This window comes from Diadema antillarum, unplaced genomic scaffold, assembly GCF_040938485.1.
Source record: "Diadema antillarum isolate AM-2024a unplaced genomic scaffold, OU_Dant_1.0 seq00000376_RagTag, whole genome shotgun sequence".
Classification (NCBI taxonomy): Eukaryota; Metazoa; Echinodermata; class Echinoidea; order Diadematoida; family Diadematidae; genus Diadema; species Diadema antillarum.
Window position 1 is genome coordinate 1,146,008 of NW_027271375.1, and position 18,651 is coordinate 1,164,658.

The following is an 18,651-nucleotide window of genomic DNA, read 5'->3' on the forward strand; positions in this document are numbered from 1 at the left end:
GTGGCGCTTGATCATGGATGTTGGTTAGAAATTTGCTACGTGACATTTACGGGAAGACAGGACCACTCTTAAACATGCTAAAAAAATCATCATGTGCTTCAAGAGAAAGGGACTGGTTTTCCTCTCACCTTATCCGATATTGTTGACTCTGAAACCTTGATTCGTATATTTGAATTAGCTGAAATCTTGTGTACTTTGTGGGCTTGAATGAATTCGTACATGGGAGAAATTAACCTTTTTGGAATGTATTCTCTCATCTCATGTGACTCTAGCACTCTAGCTTATCATAATTCATTAGCTCTTTTCATAATGAACATCTACACCCTGTCTTTTTATTTCATACTATGGATCATTTAGATTTCATTTCAGTGAAATTGTACAATACGAGAAAGTGACACGGAATGGGCTGTTCAGGGCTTAATCCCGTTGGTGTGTAGGGACCGCTTGACATCTTCATTCTCTGGGACTGACGTAAATAACCACCACGTCGTCTTACTATTTCGACTGAAATGTTTTATGATATTTCACCCTTGTAAGTATGCCTCACATTGCTGAATTTCGATTCTAAAAATGGATAAGCCTCCCTCGTGTCCCTCTCCCACCGCCTTCCTCTCCGTGCTGTGTCGCTAAATGTAAGCAGGGGCGGATCCAGGAATTCTGTAAAGGGGGGGGGGGCGTGACTAATATTTCTGGTGCCACTTCCGGGTTTCATTTCATTTTTTTCTTTTTATTTCTTTTGTTTTTAAAGAAAAATAAAGGGGGGTCGTGCGCCGGTTGCGCCCCCCTCTGGATCCGCCACTGGTAAGGTTTTAAAATGATATGATTAAAGGAAGAGAAATCAATCATGAAACATTAGAATCATGCTGGTTTATTTGTTTTTACAATTGAAATAGATCAGAAATGTACCGTCTAACTTTTGGGGCAAAAAAAAAGTTCAAACATTCCACCAAATGTGTTCACCAGATCATTGCATAAACTGCAATACAAAGATATTTGCAAGATGCAATGCATGCATTTTTTTCTTGTTATCATCAGAAGTCGGCGCTTCATAAGGCTTTGGATGATTGTCTCACTAACCTGCAGTGCACAAGGATCGGTGCTGATCCCCCTTGGTCTCCCTCGTATTTCTGGTGAACTTTCTTGACAGCACGGGTGAAACTTAGGAGAGTGGTGGGGTGCTCGGGGGATTTCAGATTTTCCCAAGCCAGAAAGTGAAACTGGTGAACCTTAAAGGCTTCATTCTGGTCTACCTATGGGTGGCATGAAAATCATGACAATCAAAAGTTTGGTTATTTCAAGAGAAGCAGATCACAGCTGGCACAAAATTTCAAGTAGCATGTGCCCAATTGAAATTCACGCTGTATTATAATCAAAATTGCCATAATTACGCGCATAATTCAAAGCATTTCCTACGCTTTCCTGTGTAAATATTACATTAATGTGTTTCTTGTCAATGCCTTGGTGAATATATAAAATAATCTTGAGCGTAATTTCAATCTTGTATTTCTTTTATTGCAAGAGACAGAATGAATGGTTTATACCAGCGTTGTCAGCTCCCAACAGAGCAAAATCACTAAAAGGCATGTGAAAAATCACCAAAAAACATTAAAAATCACCTGATTTGGAAAAGCGTAGTTATCGAAGGCTTCAATTTCAAGACAAAATTATGTCAATAAACTGATAAATCTTTATCAAACACTGCGCGAGTCTCGGCGCGCCGTAGTCACACACTTGCAATGCAAAATGTGTAAGATGCAATTATGCGTGTTTGTGTGTGTTGAGTGACAAAAACGGGGCACATGTAGTATTTCTACAGGACATAAGGTGAAAACTTTGGGTAAAAAATGCATTTTCGTTATCAGTTAGTGTGATTATTTTTCATTGGTCTCAAAATCACCCAAAAAAAGTTTGATTTGGTTACCAGGCTAAACTTCTGTCCCCAAACAAGTTCAAAAGTCACCAAATTTCACCCTTTTTGGTTACCGAAATCACCATCTGGCAACACTGGTTAGTACAACATACTAGTTGTGTTACTATTGCCAAATAAGGTTTCCTTGATTTTACGATGCCGATCATTCGAATGATCCTTAATACGTTTACGTCTGTAGCACCCTGCCCTTTCATGTGAAGTAGCCTATTTCAGACATCAATACGCTGAGTCTTTACAGAAGGAAATGCATGCTTTCAAACAATCATTGTTATCAGCATGCAGGTCTGTTTATTTACACATGTTAGCCAAGAAAGCAGTTACCCTCTTGCTTAATTATACATGTATCACAAGTTTCAAGATTCTCTTATAGGTAAAGTATTTTTTTTCTGGCGTCATATTGTTCTACCATTCAATACTTTTTTTTTTTTGGGGGGGGGGATTAAATATGAAGCTATTTATACAAGTACCACCGGATGAACGATGACAAAATCCAATGTCATCTTAAGTTTCAGCCACTTCATGTAAGGTGTCTAGGAGTACCAGCGCATGCTGGTATACGGCTTAGGAGTCTACAAGGCGAACTCATGACTATGGAACGCCATTAGGGAAACGATACAAAATTCATTTCACTCCAGCCAATATTCATTTCACTTTTAACAAATACATTTCACTCACCAACATTTATTTTACTTTTTATAAAAATACATTTCACTTTTGAATAAAAATTCGTTTCACTTTTCACAAAAATACATTTCTCTTTTAAATAAAAATTCATTTCACTTTTCACAAAAATACATTTCACTTTTAAATAAAAATTCATTTCACTTTTCACAAAAATACATTTCACTTTTACATAAAAATTCATTTCACTCTTCACAAAATGTTTTTCACTTTTTAACCAAAAACATTTGACTTTTCCCCAAAAGTCATTTCTCTTTTCAAGAAAAAACAAAATCATTTCATTTTTCCGTAAAAAAAAATCATTTCACTTTGGCGTACCATATCAATCTGACGAAACCATTCACTGCGCTAAAACCATTTCACTCTGATAAAACCATTTCACTATGATCAAAAAAAAAATACGTTCCTCTTTTTTCCCGGCCAAAAGGTGGCGCCAGTCTGAGAAGAGTCACAGTGCCATGGCACTCTGTTAGCACTGAGCTGAGGTGAGTGGCCGGCCGGCCGGCCGGCTGGCTATGCAGTACCTAGATTTAGCGCGCTACGCCGGCGCGGCAGCGACGCGAGGCGAGCTAGCAGTCGACGGCCCTCGCCTCGGCCTCACTCACATGCACGCTCGTGCCTTTACATGCATACTAAGTACTACATCGAGAATTGAATCTACGCCTGACTTGCTGAAGTAATGCATGCATCTTGGACTGGAATAGAGGGTTCGATTTATCGCATTACTCATTTTCAAAGGTGGGTACCGTACGGTATGGTTACGTTTCAGGCCCGTGGGGGTTCGAACGAACCCCCCCCCCCCCCCCCTTCTAGCGAGCAGGGTCCGCTTGAACAAAAAAAAAATGAAAACTTCTTCCCGGGCAAAGCTCCAAATACGACAGAAGAATGATTTTTAAAGATAAAACAACAACAACAACCAAAACAAAACAAAACAAAACAAAACAAACAAAAAGCCAGCATGACCCAAACTCAACTAACGTCTCTTGCGCTTCTCCATATTCACTACCACAAAGTGATCAACCTGGAAGAGGTGGTTGATATCTTCAGCAACACAAATCGAAGAAGGATGATGCTGAACTTGGTATAGATAATATAGGTATAAGAACAAGGGCGCCGGAAAATGGGGGAGGGGTTGCAGGGGTGGCACTTGACACCCCCCCCCCCAAAAAAAAGTGCTCCCTGTAACAAATAATTAATCAATTATTTAAAGACCAATATGAACAGTAAAGGCACTTTTCTTGTCTAAAAGATGTCAATTTCATAACTGAAAAGGCAAAATTTTCGCCTCTAACGGGGCGAAAATCATAATTCATTATCAATATACATTATACCTATGATATTTACTTATGAGTAAATATAGATGGTAGCCTCGCATCCTCGAGTGTGCCCCCTGAAACATACCTTTAGTAAACCTTACATTTTCCCTTTCTTCTATGCTTTTTAGCAATATAAGAATAATTTTTATTGCTCGAACAATGCGATCACGTTTAAGCTTTTAATGAATACATTTCAGACGAATGGCAAAGTGAAAGTGGCTCGCTTGCTCTGCCCATACATAAATGTAGTAAAATGAACAGTTTTCATAAAACAAACATCACTGCGAAGGACTATCATCATATAACTTATGAAAACTGTTCATTTTACTATGTACGGGCAGAGCGAGCGAGCCACTTTCACTTTGCCATTCGTCTGAAATGTATTCATTAAAAGCTTAAACGTGATAGCATTGTTTGAGCAATAAATATTATTTTATATTGCTAAAAAGCATAGAAGACAGGGAATACTATTTGTTATAGATGACGTGTACATAATCATATCTGATGTAAGCGGAATTAAGCAGAAATAAATCAAATCAAATCAAAGAAAGGGAAAATGTAAGGTTTACTAAAGGTATGTTTCCGGGGCACACCCGAGGATGCGAGGCTACCATCTATACACTAAATTTACTCATAAGTAAATGTTATAGTGTATAGGTGTTATAATGTATATTGATAATGAATTATGATTTTCGCCCCGTTAGGGGTGAAAATTTTGCATTTTTAGTTATGAAATTGACACCTTTTAGACAAAAAAGTGCCTTTATTGTTCATATTGTTCTTTAAATAATTGATTAATTATTTGTTACAGGGAGCACTTGGGGGGAACCGTTTTGCCCCCCCCCAAAAAAAAAAACAACAAATTATTACTATTATTTTTTTTGGGGGGGGGGGCGGGCAAGCGCCACCCCTGCAACCCCTCCCCTCCCCCGCTTCCGGCGCCCTTGTTCTTATACCTATATCATCTATACCAAGTTCAGCATCATCCTTCTTCGATTTGTGTTGCTGAAGATATCAACCACCTCTTCCAGGTTGATCACTTTGTGGTAGTGAATATGGAGAAGCGCAAGAGACGTTAGTTGAGATTGGGTCATGCTGGCTTTTTGTTTTTGTTTTTGTTTTATTTTGGTTGTTGTTGTTGTTGTTATTGTTTTATCTTTAAAAATCATTCTTCTGTCGTATTTGGAGCTTTGCCCGAAAAGAAGTTTTCACTTTTTGTGTGTGTGTTCAAGCGGATCCTGCTCGCTAGCGGGGGGGGGGGGGGGGGGGGTCCCACCTTTGAAAATGAGTATTGCGATAAATCGAACCTTCTATTCCAGTCCAAGATGCATGCATTACTTCAGCAAGTCGGGCGTAGATTCAATTCTCGATGTAGTATGCATATAACGGCACGAGCGTGCATGTGACATGCCGAGGCGAGGGCCGTCGACTGCTAGCTCGCCTCGCGTCGCTGCCGCGCCGGCGTAGCGCGCTAAATCTAGGTACTGCATAGCCAGCCGGCCGGCCGGCCACTCACCTCAGCTCAGTGCTAAAAAGTGCCATGGCACTGTGACTCTTCTCAGACTGGCGCCACCTTTTTGGCCGGGAAAAAAGAGGAACGTACTGTTTTTATCAGAGTGAAATGGTTTTATCAGAGTGAAATGGTTTTAGCGCAGTGAAATGGTTTCGTCAGAGTGATATGGTACGCCAAAGTGAAATGACTTTTTTTATAACGGAAAAATGAAATGATTTTGTTTTTTCTTGAAAAGTGAAATGACTTTTGGGGAAAAGTCAAATGTTTTTGGTTAAAAAGTGAAATGCATTTTGTGAAGAGTGAAATGAATTTTTATGTAAAAATGAAATGTATTTTTGTGAAAAGTGAAATGAATTTTATTTAAAAGTGAAAAGTATTTTTGTGAAAAGTGAAATGAATTTTTATTTAAAAGTGAAATGTATTTTTGTGAAAAGTGAAATGTATTTTTGTGAAAAGTGAAATGAATTTCTATCAAAAGTGAAATGTATTTTTGTGAAAAGTGAAATGAATCTTTATTTAAAAGTGAAATGTATTTTTGTAAAAAGTGAAATAAATTTTGGTGAGTGAAATGTATTTGTTTAGAGTGAAATGAATATTGGCTGGAGTGAAATAAATTTTGTATTGTTTCCGTAATGGCATTCCATACATGACCGCAATCCACTACAACATGGAGGGAACAGTCAGCCTACTGGATGACGTCATAAATGGGAAGGACCAAGCGGAACACAAGTTCTGAATGAAGATCTGAGTTTTAATGTTTTTTCTTGCAACCTCATTTCTCAACGATCAGTCTTCCGATCACTGTAAAAGTGTCATGTTTCAAGCAGTTCACATGACTTACTTCTGGTGAAAAAAAATAAATTAAGATGCCAACTTTTCTGTTTTTGGCACTACACTGTATTCTGTGTACACAACAGCTTCTTAATGGTAGTAATATCGTCAGTAAAGTCTCCAAATGTGTCGAATTTGCGTTTTTGTGGCTTCACGTTAAATTTGTAGATCCCCACAAAAATGTTTGCAATCACACTATTACCTGCCCTGGCAAGCCTACCGTTATGTTATAACGCACCTGCTGTACATCCATGACCCTGTGAACGGAATCAGATCTCCCCACAATCGTCCTGAGAGTCACAACCATCTGTCCAAACTGGACACTGCTACTCATCTCTTCTGGCCAGTACACTGTGCAGCGATCCTACAAGTGTGAATTCCCCGCAAAGCAATACGTTTAAACGAAGTTCAAAGTTCTCAAGTTCAGATGTATTTTCTTTTCCATCAAATAAGCAGAGAAAATCATATACAGTGTCTATAAAGCAGAATATATTTGTAATAATTGCAAAAATGTTAATTAACAAAATACATGTGATAATGAGTAACAAAATGAAGAAAGCAAAACTGTATTTTTTAACTATGTACATATGCATGCGTAAGGATGGGAATGGAAATGGAGGGTCCTACTCTAAAGCAAAGCTAGACCGATATGGGACCTTCGGAAAATGTAAAAAAACGAACTACAAACAGATGTAAAACAAAATCAAAAGGAACAAATGTCAACTGATATAAGATCAAATTAGGAAGGAAAAAAAGGGAAAAAGAAAAAAAAATGAAACTACAACACGTGTCTCCGTGGACACAAGCAAACTGGATTCCGTAATGTTGGAGCAAGGAGGTTCGAGAAATGGAGTTCCACCTGGCTGTAAACATTCAAACAGCTGTCAGTTTTCTTTTGACGTACAAAAGAATTCCACAGGTGCATTTGTGACTTTGATGATCGGGGTTTGATGCCGCCGTCTTTCCGAGCAAAGAGATGATTCATTTGGAACGCTAACGTAATGTCGGCTATAAATTGTTTGTTTGTTTGTTTGTTTTTGTGTTAAAGGAAATTGAATTTCAGCTAAAGATAAGGCATATGACAAAGAAAGTTACTTCTGTCCAGGATAATGTCAAAATGTGTAAATCTGAGTCATACCAGTGCATACGTTGTGAAAATATTTGAATTGCACCCATACCGAAAAGTCGATTTTATCATCTTTCCGATCACTTCCGACAAATGAAACTGATATGGTTTAATCTTCAAGTGTAGTTTTTTATCAATTTATATACTAAATTAGTGTGAAAAAAAAACCCATGTCAAGTCGGGTAATTTTAGTTCATCAATTAGTGTGGAATTATTTGCACATCCCTTTGTCTGTACCTTTACGTACCGCTCATGTTTCATAAGGACAGCGATTTTGATTTTGATTTCTATTTCATTAATTTTTGCGCAGTTTCTATTCGCACGTCCCCGTGTCTGTGCCTATATGTACCGCTCATGTTTTATAAGAAGGGATGGCGAAAAGTAATTATCATCATAAAGACATATCTTCCATTGAGAGTGACGAGTCATGATGCAAGCACCTACTTAAATATATAATTTCTTAGTGGCGGCATCAAACATGGGATCAAGGGAAATAACACTGTTGTAACTCTTTCTCTTGAACCTCAAGGTTAGAATAATGATAAAAATGCAGCCTGGATTGACTATACTGCAAAGAATTGTATACACATACCAGAAATGATGCAGAAGAGCGGACATAAAAGAATTAGAGAATAGACACAATAATACGGTGCAATAACAGGGGCATCTGAGGAGGACTTGTGTTTGACAGACTATTTTTGTAAAAAAAAATGATCTATGTGTATTTTTTTTTTTAAGTTTAAAGAAATGATGACCTGATTGAGAGGATGAAACGAACTCAATTCAGTTGTATATTATAAGATTTCAACAGAAATAACTTTAATGTATTCTTAAAAGAATTCAAAGTTGTAGCTGTTATTATATTATTATGAAGGGAGTTCCAATACCTTGGCCCTTCGTAAATGAAGGTGTTCTGAGCCAGTAAAATTCTCAAAAAGGGCAAATGGAATTCATTCGACGCCTTGTTGGATAATTGTGAAGGAATTGATTTCTAATTCGAAACATTGTTACAAATAAAATGGACAGCAAAAAAAAAAAAAAAAATACCCACTTCTGTCAAAGCCTGCGCACAAAAATTCACCCCTAGCAATAATTTTTTGATTCAGTGACCAAGATGCTGTGCATGTCATTTATTTCTTTGTAAACACTTGCTATTGGGTATACTAATGGATATTGCAGCATACCTGTGCACATAAATTGTTCATTTCTATGGAGTGAATTTTTATTTGACAGAAGTGGGTACTTTCTTTTGCTGTCCAGTATATATTTGGAAGATTACTTTTATTGGAATTATACATAAATTGTCCTAATTTAAACAAATGCGCCATACAGAGAGAAGACATCGAACAATACTCAAAGCAAGCTGATTTTTAATTCAATTCTGGGGCCTCTTTCATAAAGATTGTGGACAAGTTGCGATCAACTGCAAATTGCGTTTCATAAACGACTTTGCGATTGATCGCAAGTAGCGCTCAATCTCCTGAAAGGTACGCTTGATTTTCTTTGAAATCAGGCGTGTCTTTATGAAAAACGACTTAAGCTCAATATTGAACTTACGCTTGATTCGAGTTACGCTCGATAAATCGAGTGTAAGATCAATCGCAACTCCTTAAGAAACAGGCCCCAGTTCTCACTTCATATTTTTGCTTGAGTATATTTTTGCAATCTTGCAAACAATGCTTCCTGCTCATCAATTCGTAAAGACATACTGAGCAAAAAAAAAAGAAAGAAATATCAAATGATTAAGGATAGAACATTCTTTCAAAACGAGTATGATGCCCTTTCGTTCATGTCTGGTGCTTAAAACAAATTGCTTTTTTTCTGAGTGTAATTTTGTTTTTTCACTCTGTAGATGAAGATGTGACCTAAAGCGCTGCCAAGAAACTTCAAGCTTGAAGAGCGCACTTCAAATAATATCATAATAATAACAATAATTGTAATTGTATCGTGTTGTGTAATATGGTATCGTATTGAATTGTATGGTATCATTATGATCCGCCGTGCATGCACGATACATTGACACTCATTTGACGCATTACCATCACCACAGACATGTGATAGAAACATTCAAAATTGTGAGTGCTTGTTTCAGCAAGTTTGTTCTAACACTCCATATCTAGTACTGGTATGAATTAATAATAACTTACATGTCATTGAGATTGAATATATTAATGAACATCTAAATCTCTGTCAACTTGTTTTATTGTATTCTTTTTTAGTTTTGAAGTGTAATTATTCTTTTTGGCGTTCTTTAATTGCAGGTGACACTTATCTTGATGTGTAACTTTATTAACATACAGTTGCAACAATGTAATGTAATGTATGTAAGTGTAAATGTAAAATTAGTTATTACCTTCCCAGCCTCGATTATGTTGTTAATCATTACGACAATGTTCACTCTATATTGCCAGATCATGCGCCAGAAGTCTTGAATGCTAGCACTATTGGGGGCTGGAGAAACAAAAAGAGAGACAGAGTCGTAAGTCAGAGCATGGGACGTACGCTCAAAAAGCTTGCCTAAGTAGGTTCCATCATATTTCTTTAGCATTCATTCTCAAATTCCAAATTCAATAGATGGACCATATTAAAGACCGTCATAGTGATACATGTAATACAAATGCATTATTGACGTCTAGAGAATAGAGATACAATAATCTTCGTTCTATTTGAATTGAACATCATTGATTGGTTTATATACTTTTACACAAACATAAGTGGTAGATATTCCACATTTTCTGAATTAAACCGATGCAAAATCATTGAATCGCTTATTAAGAATAATGAAATCTGCATACACAATGAGCAACTGTCTCTATGTAGGCCTATACAGGAAAATAACGAGCAACATACAATGTGTTTTAAGTCTCCATGAAACCATGGATAAATTATTGATCGAATCAAGAAACTTCAGATTTATGGCTGACTATGCTGATATCAGATCACCACAAGTACTTTTGAATGTGTCATTTTAGATGGAGCCTTTATCTGCTGCGGGTGACGAATGACCGTTTCTTTTTCGAAAAATTATCTGAGAATGACTATGCTTTCACAATGATTACACCGAAAATCCCGGATAGTTTATCTCAAAAATACATGAGGCAGCAGCTTATTCATCCAACTTATTGTGTGTAGAAATTGAAAAAAGAATACTGTGTAACCTTGAGAGAAATGAACAACGATTGATAGAGGACCCTCCGAGAAGACATTTCTCCATAGACAAACTACACAGAGGCGTGAGAGTGGTATCGCTAGAGTGATATCGCAGTGCGAAATTCTTGCCACTCTCGGCAAGATCTGCCGCTTGCCGTTTTCGACAAGTGGTCCTGACTGTTCTGATTTTTGCATATCTTTGGTTGACTTATCCAGTTCCTACGTCTATCAATCAAGGTCTCACGCTGCCCATACTAAAAGTAGGCATGCCCGCCAGCGAATAAACAAACACTCACACGCTCAAACATGTTATCAGAGTCAAGCACATTCACACCCTAAATTAAAGTCATAATTTATCATTTGCAGATGAAACAAAAACCCAGTAATAGTGCTTTAAAATAGTCCTAAAATGTGAGTTAGGGAAAGAAACAACCACAGTAAAAATTTGAATACGTATATTCAATATTAAGTATTGCTAAAAAACAAAATGTGAACAACTTTAATAAATAAAATGTTTCCAGACTAAACCGTCTATAGTTATGGTTTATTGAGAAAAATACTGATATCTCCTCATATTTTAGGCTTTAATGTGAAAATTTCTTGCGGTAGGATGTTTTGTGATACAACAGACCTACACATATGCATCAATGTGATATCTTGAACATTTTTAAAAAACACTGCTCCCAAAGGTAAACAGGACCTTTATTGAGTGCTTGAACCTGCTTACCTTGTGAGGCAATGAACATCATTTCTCCTTTGTGGTTCTGATATGACAAATATAATTGACACAATATAATAAGTATTGAGATCGACTTTGTTACTTTTTGGAAAACATGTAGTCTTTTCTATGATCCAATAAACATTAACGCTATTTCTCTTTGACATTTTACCCTTTATCACGCGTCAGATCAAGAAAAGCTGAAATGAAGGCTAAAAAGGCATATTTGAGTCTGAAAACAAAATATTTCTACATTTCTGCAATAGACATGTGCATACTAATACAATTTGAACATTTTTTTTTTAATGAAACCTGCAGTATTTCTGGCATAACAAAATACTGCACAAACGAATAAAAGTTGGCATTTTTGAAAATTGTATGGCATGACATGAGAATAATTATAATCAATCGTAGGATTAAAATGTTCATACCATTGCTCATGAATGGTAGTGATAATAATAATAACAATAATAATGATAATAATAATAATAATAATTACAATAATAATAATTAGAATTATAATACTGATAATAATAACAATAAAAATCACTTGAGTTTCCAATGTATTCTACTTTCCAGCAGTTTTGAAACCATTTTTCCAGGAAACCAGAATTTTCTTTCATACACTGATAAAATCTGGCTTCATGCTAAGTAGTCAATGTGAGATTGTTGCTGTCAACTATAAGTAGGGCCTAAATGCATTAATGACATATTTTATATATTACCACCAAAGCATCAGGCAGTTACAAAAAGTTTCTCATAAGTATACGCCAACTTTCTTCCATTTCATTGTACAAATTTGCAGGAATCAAACATTCTAAACACAATAGGTCAGTTCAAAGAAACATAGCAATGTGTAGTCCATAAAAGTCTCCAAAGTTTCGAACTTCAGAGCATGAAAGACAATGAAGCACTGAAAAAATGATTAAGAAAACCAGATGCTGATATTCAGAACAAATATAAAAACTCTTTATTCTTGGGGGCCACATCAGTCTACTTGCCGTTTTCCTGACTTTTATGATGTCTATGGCCATATAAATAGAGTAATTTAGTGATGTTTTCCTCAGTGACTGCTTTAAAGATGGATATTATTGTAGTACATTTTATGTTGTTGTTTTTTTTTTGCAGGGAATCTTTTGTAGCTTTGAAATAAAAAGAAATGAGTCTTCTCTTTGCACGAAACTCGTGAAACAGGAAGCCAGCTATTACTTTTAAATCTCAAAACCTGATTTACCAACGCAAATGGCATTACGAGAACAATCAATCAATCAATCAATCTAAATGTGACGTGTATTGCATTATGATACCCCCACCAAAAAAAAAAATAAATAGAAAGGTTGATGTCACGTAAGAAAGTTCGTCTATCTTACACGTATGAAATTGGCGTTGTAATAATCTGAGTGAGGATCATCCTGCAGGGTTTCTAGGACGACCCTAGAGTGATCATCTGATGCAGTCACAGATAGAGTGGAAAGAAAAGAGGTAGAAACATAAATCTCTTCCTGAATCTTCACAAAACCCTCTATTTCCATTCCCATCATAATTTGATCTTTACTCACATCTATGTATATACCTTATAAGTACAATTATGTTGTTATTATTCATGATCACATGTATTTTGTTGATCTACGGGGGGGGGTTTGGAAATTATTTCAAATTTGTAGTGCTATTACATTGTATATAATTTTCCCTGTTTATGTTAGTGAAAATGAAAATAAAGTTGAATTGAATTGAAATACGTTTATTGATCTTTTGCTCTCTCCGCATCACTGCCGCCTGTATTACATGCGCAGACAGTGTTATCCATTTACACTCGGCAAAAAAGAAGAAGAAAGTAAACACTTATTCAAGTTCACAAGACTGCAATAGAATCGAATAAAATACAGTGCGTATAAAAAAAGGGTAGTCCAACTTTGGGGGGCTACTATTTTATACTTTCAGCTATGGAAAGCGCAATGTTGGCTGTGAGGAAAGAAGAATTTTTCCTCTTTCCAATGGTACCTAATAATGGTCACAAATGTTCCCATGTTTATTTGTTATTGTGGAGGAACGATGCATGTCTCATTGCGTGGATGATATCTGTCAATGAATGTGGCCAAATAGGCCAGCCTTTACGAATGCAGGTTTGTGTTTAGGGTTTGTGCTTATAACCGGAGGGCCAAACCCCAAAAAGGTCGCTTACTTAACAAGTGAGTTGCACTCTCTCTACAAACTAAGTAGACCATGCTTATTTTCAAGTTTTTATTGTAACAAACAACATTCCACTGGTCTACCTCAAAAAATTTGTTGCGAAAGCCTCCAAATCCAAGATGGCGTCCAAGATGGCCGCCATATTTACTGAATTTGGTATTTGCAAGATAGAATTTGATTGAAACATCAGATTTCAACAAATTTGATGTCATATGAAAGAGAATAAAATTATCTAAAAGTTGATACCATTTTTGTGGGTTATTGTGATAACTTGATTGAGATTTTAAGGAAAAAACACTCATTTTTTGATATTTTTCTGAAAAAAGGAAAATCATGAAAATGCTTGATTCAGCATAAATCAAAGAAAGACTGAAGGATTATCTTGAAACGTTTCAAAAATTTTGTGTGACATATAATTAATATTTGGAGAAAATTAGGGGTCAGTACCATCTTTGGTGCAGGAGTAATAATGTCTCAAACTTGAAAACTCACTACGTAAAAATGGCCACTTTAGTTGTGACCAAGACCTTGTTGGTCGTGAAAAAAGCCTGCGCACGCCAAGACTACTACACGCACCACTGGCACTGGCGCTTGTAGCAGTGCCAGTGGTGCGTGTAGTAGTCTTGGCAAATGCAGACTTTTTCTTGACAAACAAGGGTTTGTGCCTGCAAACTAACTTTTCATACCAAGTGGTAGCTCAGGTGACGCTGATTGCTATTATTTCAAAGTAGATTGTTCTGAAGCAGATGAGATGAAGCAAAAATATCTTTCACATAGAGGTAGACGCTTGAAACACTAACCTTGCTATAGAAAGTTTAAAACAAAATTTGGATCAATCACTCAAAAATTCAAGATTGCAGGCCATCAGAGCTGACATAGTGTATTGCGCCAAAGTAAATGTATCATTTTGATTTTGATACAATTTTGTCTGTTTTGCTGTCTATTTATATGGTTTTTATATATTCTGAACATTTTAATGGTATTTCAAACCATCTTAGGTTTTTATGGAGACATTTTTCAGAATGCACCATGAATATTTCTCTAAAAAGTATTAAAAAAAATAAAATTAAAAATGTTTATGAAAACCATGCAGAAATTAACATCTTTCCCATAATATAATCAATATTTGGAGAAAATTAGGGGTCAGTATTGTATTTGGTTCAGGAGTTATAATGTCTCAAACTTGAAATCCAATTTTACATAATATATATTTGCACGCATCTGTTCCCAAAGACGTCACAGAGGGTCACATCCAAGATCGTGCTTACTTTTCGAGTTCCACTCTCTCTATAAACAAGACCATACATAATATCAAGTATACTAAGCAATGTTCCGTAAGTACACCTCAGTAGATTTGTTGCAAAAACCTCCAAAGTACAGATGCGGTCCAATAGGGCCGCCATTTTTATTGAATTTAATATTTCAAACACAAAATTTGATAGAGACATTGGATTGCAACAAATTTGATGTCATATGAAGGAGAGCAAAACTTCATAAAAGTTGATACCACTTTAGCTGTGTATTGTGATAAATTGGGAGGGGGTTGTTTGCTTCTCTCTTTTTTTTGGGGGGGGGGGGAGGGAATACATATTTTTATATTGTTTTGAAAAAGGGAAGAAATATAAAAATGCATGATTTAATATTTATCAAAGAAGAACTGAAGAATTGTTTTGAAACCTCCGATTGAGATTGAGATTTACTGAGATTGAGACATAATTCATATATCTGGAATTATAGGCAATATCATACACTGTTGACAAGTTAACATCTAAAACTTGAAAAAATTATATTTATGCATTATAAATTTTGCATACAATGTGTTTACATGGTCACATGCAATATTGTTATGATTTAGTGACTTGCAAGTACCTGCAAACTATTTTTTCATGCCAAGTGGTATATAGGTGTCGCTATACTGTAGCATTTCATCATAGTAGATTGTTCTGAGGCAGATAAGATTGAACAGAAAGTATTTTCCAAAAAGAGATAGGAGCTTGGAATTTGGCACAAATTTTGCCAATGTGTGATATTTAGCGATAAAAATAGTATCCACACAAAATTCAAGATGGCGGTAATTAATCAAGGTTGTCGTTCAAGACATTATTTACCATTAGTGCACGTAAAACAAAAACCCAGCTTTACTTATAATGCCTCAAACTAGTTCTAAACTGTGACTTAGGGATAGAACAACTAATGTACAAACTTAAATCAGTATAATTAATGCTAAATACTGTTAGATATACTAAATAGATCTGATAAGAATGTTTTTTATATACTAAATTATTAACAGTTATCATGGTTATGGTTTCTTGAAAAGAAATGGTGTTATCTCCGTATGGTTTAGGCTTTATTATATTTTTTTTACATGGTAGAATGTTTTGTGATACAACTAACCTGCACATATAAATCGAATGTGATATTTCTCCCAATGGTAAACAATACCTTAAGTGTGTTGCGTGAAAGTTAAATCTCAACTTATACACTGTAACTTATAATTTGATATATTTTTAAATCTTCTTATATTGCTGTCTATTACATGTTTCTATACATCCGAACGATATTGTACTAGTGTAAACCATATTGAGGGTCTTTTTTTTGGAGGGGGGGGGGATGGAGCTCATTCCAGTGTTTGGGTAAGGCCCAATTTTGATAAAAAAAGAAATGCTTCTGTATCAAAGATATGCTTTTTTACTTGTATGTTACTCTGCTGTTGTAGAAACGTGAATGATGTCCTTGAAAGCCCTTCTGATCCGACCCCCCCCCCCAAAAAAAAAAAACCAAACACCGACATGGCGGCAATTTCTCAACTTTGCTCTTAAATGTGTTGTGCGAAATTACTTTTCAGTATATTGTTCGAATAAAATTGTCCAAATTTATTATTCGTGCTGTATATTCACATTTACAAATAAGCATGCTGAAACTGTATTTACTGTTATCAGATTTTCTTACATTGTTTTTAGGCTTATTTCATGTGGGTTATAGTGTCACAATTGATCTGAACTTATGCCATTGGTATGTCTAGATGCTTTCCCATATTAGATATAAGGATCTCTCGAGAGTGAAAATGTTCATTTTCATTCATTTTAGAGTGACCTCGTGGATCACTCGAAGAGTGACGAGTGATCCCTAAGGCAGGGCTCGACACTAACGGTGGTCCGGTGGCCCAGGGCCACCAAAAACGCACGTCGGGCCACCAAAATGTCAGAAATGAAGAATTTGGTGGCCTGATCGGGCCAACGAAAAAGGTCGGATATTTGCCTTTGGGCCACCAAAAATAAAAGTTAGTGTGGGGCCCTGCCTAAGGTCACTCTAAAATGAGTGAAAATGAACATTTTCACTCAAAAGTCACTCCAATTTCACTCTAAATTCACCGTTTTCTGTTATTCACTCCTCACATCAAAAGTAAAAAATTCCACTCGATTTGTTTTTTTCTTTTTCGGAGAGTAGAATATCACTGGTTTTAGAAATATGTCCATAAAAACCTAAGACGGTTTAAGATAGCGCAACAGACAAAATTGTATCAAAATCGAAATAATACATTCAATTTGGCGCAATACACTATGTCAACTTTGATGGCTGTCATCTTGATTTTTTTTTTTTTGAGCGGTTGATCTAAATTCTGTCTTAAACTATCTACAACAAGATTGGTGCCAAGTTTCAAGCTATTACCTCTATTTGATTTTTTTTTTTGGCTTCATCTCATCTGCTTCAGAACAATCTACTTTGAAATAATAGCGATCAGTATCACCTGAGCTACCACTTGGTATGAAAAGTTAGTTTGCAGGCACAAACCCTTGTTTGTCAAAGAAAAAGTCTGCATTTGCCAAGACTACTACACGCACCACTGGCACTGCTACAAGCGCCAGTGCCAGTGGTGCGTGTAGTAGTCTTGGCGCGCGCAGACTTTTTTATGACCAACAAGGTCTTGGTCACAACTAAAGTGGCCATTTTTACGTAGTGAGTTTTCAAGTTTGAGACATTATAACTCCTGAACCGAAAATGGTACTGTCCCCTAATTTTCTCTAAATATTAATTATATGTCAAACAAAATTCTTGAAACGTTTCAAGATAATCCTTCAGTCTTTCTTTGATTTATGCTGAATCAAGTATTTACATGATTTTCCTTTTTTCAGAAAAATATCAAAAAATTAGTGTTTTTTCCTTAAAATCTCAATCCAGTTATTACAATAGCCCCCAAAAATGGTATCAACTTTTAGATAATTTTATTCTCTTTCATATGACATCACATTTGTTGAAATCTAATGCTTCTATCGAATTCTATCATTTAAATAACAAATTCAGTAAATATGGCGGCCATCTTGGACGCCATCTTGGATTTGGAGGCTTTCGCAACAAATTTTTTGAGGTAGACCAGTGGAATGTTGTTTGTTACAATGAAAACTTGAAAATAAGCATGGTCTACTTAGTTTGTAGAGAGAGTGCAACTCGACCTCTGTTTTTAGCTTTTGGCCCCCCGGTTATTAGTGCTTCTAACATTTCATGGTCCATAACTTTTAACATGGCCACCTGTCCGATAACTTGGTCACTCCACCAGAAGCGAACAGTACATTTTTCTCTGTGCATATTCAACACATTAAAGCTCGCAGCGACAAACCATGTCTTGAATGTGAAGAGAGAAAATGGTTAATGGTTTGGCCTTTATGGGAGGAACCAGGTTAAGTTATCGACAACGTGGCCATGTTGAAGGTTATGAACCATAAAAGGTTAGAAAAAACCTGAAACACGAACCTGCAGTCAAGCATCGCTAGCCTGATGATTGATCACTTTCATTGACAGATCTCATCGATGCAGTGAGAGATGCATTGTTCCTTTACAATAACATACAAACTTGGAAAAGTGCAATATGGCATTGTTGTCTTTAAAGTTCATGTGCTCAGTCATGCATAACATTTGTCAACATAATGAGATACCAATGGAAAGAGAAAGAGTTCTTCTTTCCTCTCAACTAACATTGCGTTCTCCATCGTTGACAATTGTAAAATAGTAGCCCTCCAAAGCTGAATTACCTTTTTTTTTTTGATACGCACTGTATGTGTAGAATGTAAGTACAGTTTATTCTCTTTCATGTGCGTAGGGTAATGCAAAGTTAAATTCTAAGCGCGAATGATCACACACGAATTTATCTTCGAAGGTGCAAAACTTGAAATTGCAACAAAAAATGACAATAATGTTCTG

The 18,651-nt window shown here is 36.0% G+C and overlaps 1 protein-coding gene across 1 annotated transcript in view; it reads right to left on the reverse strand.

Annotated features, from left to right (window-relative positions):
• The window catches only part of LOC139731507 (uncharacterized), an 82,016-nt gene that overhangs the window by 24,691 nt on the left and 38,674 nt on the right, over nucleotides 1–18,651 (reverse strand). The window contains exons 13-17 of the mRNA XM_071642390.1: nucleotides 12,636–12,712; nucleotides 11,275–11,311; nucleotides 9,751–9,848; nucleotides 6,510–6,635; nucleotides 1,078–1,250 (exon numbers count right to left, since the gene is read on the reverse strand). Of these exons, the coding sequence (XP_071498491.1) occupies nucleotides 1,078–1,250; nucleotides 6,510–6,635; nucleotides 9,751–9,848; nucleotides 11,275–11,311; nucleotides 12,636–12,712 (511 nt within the window). The remainder of the gene's footprint in view (nucleotides 1–1,077; nucleotides 1,251–6,509; nucleotides 6,636–9,750; nucleotides 9,849–11,274; nucleotides 11,312–12,635; nucleotides 12,713–18,651) is intronic.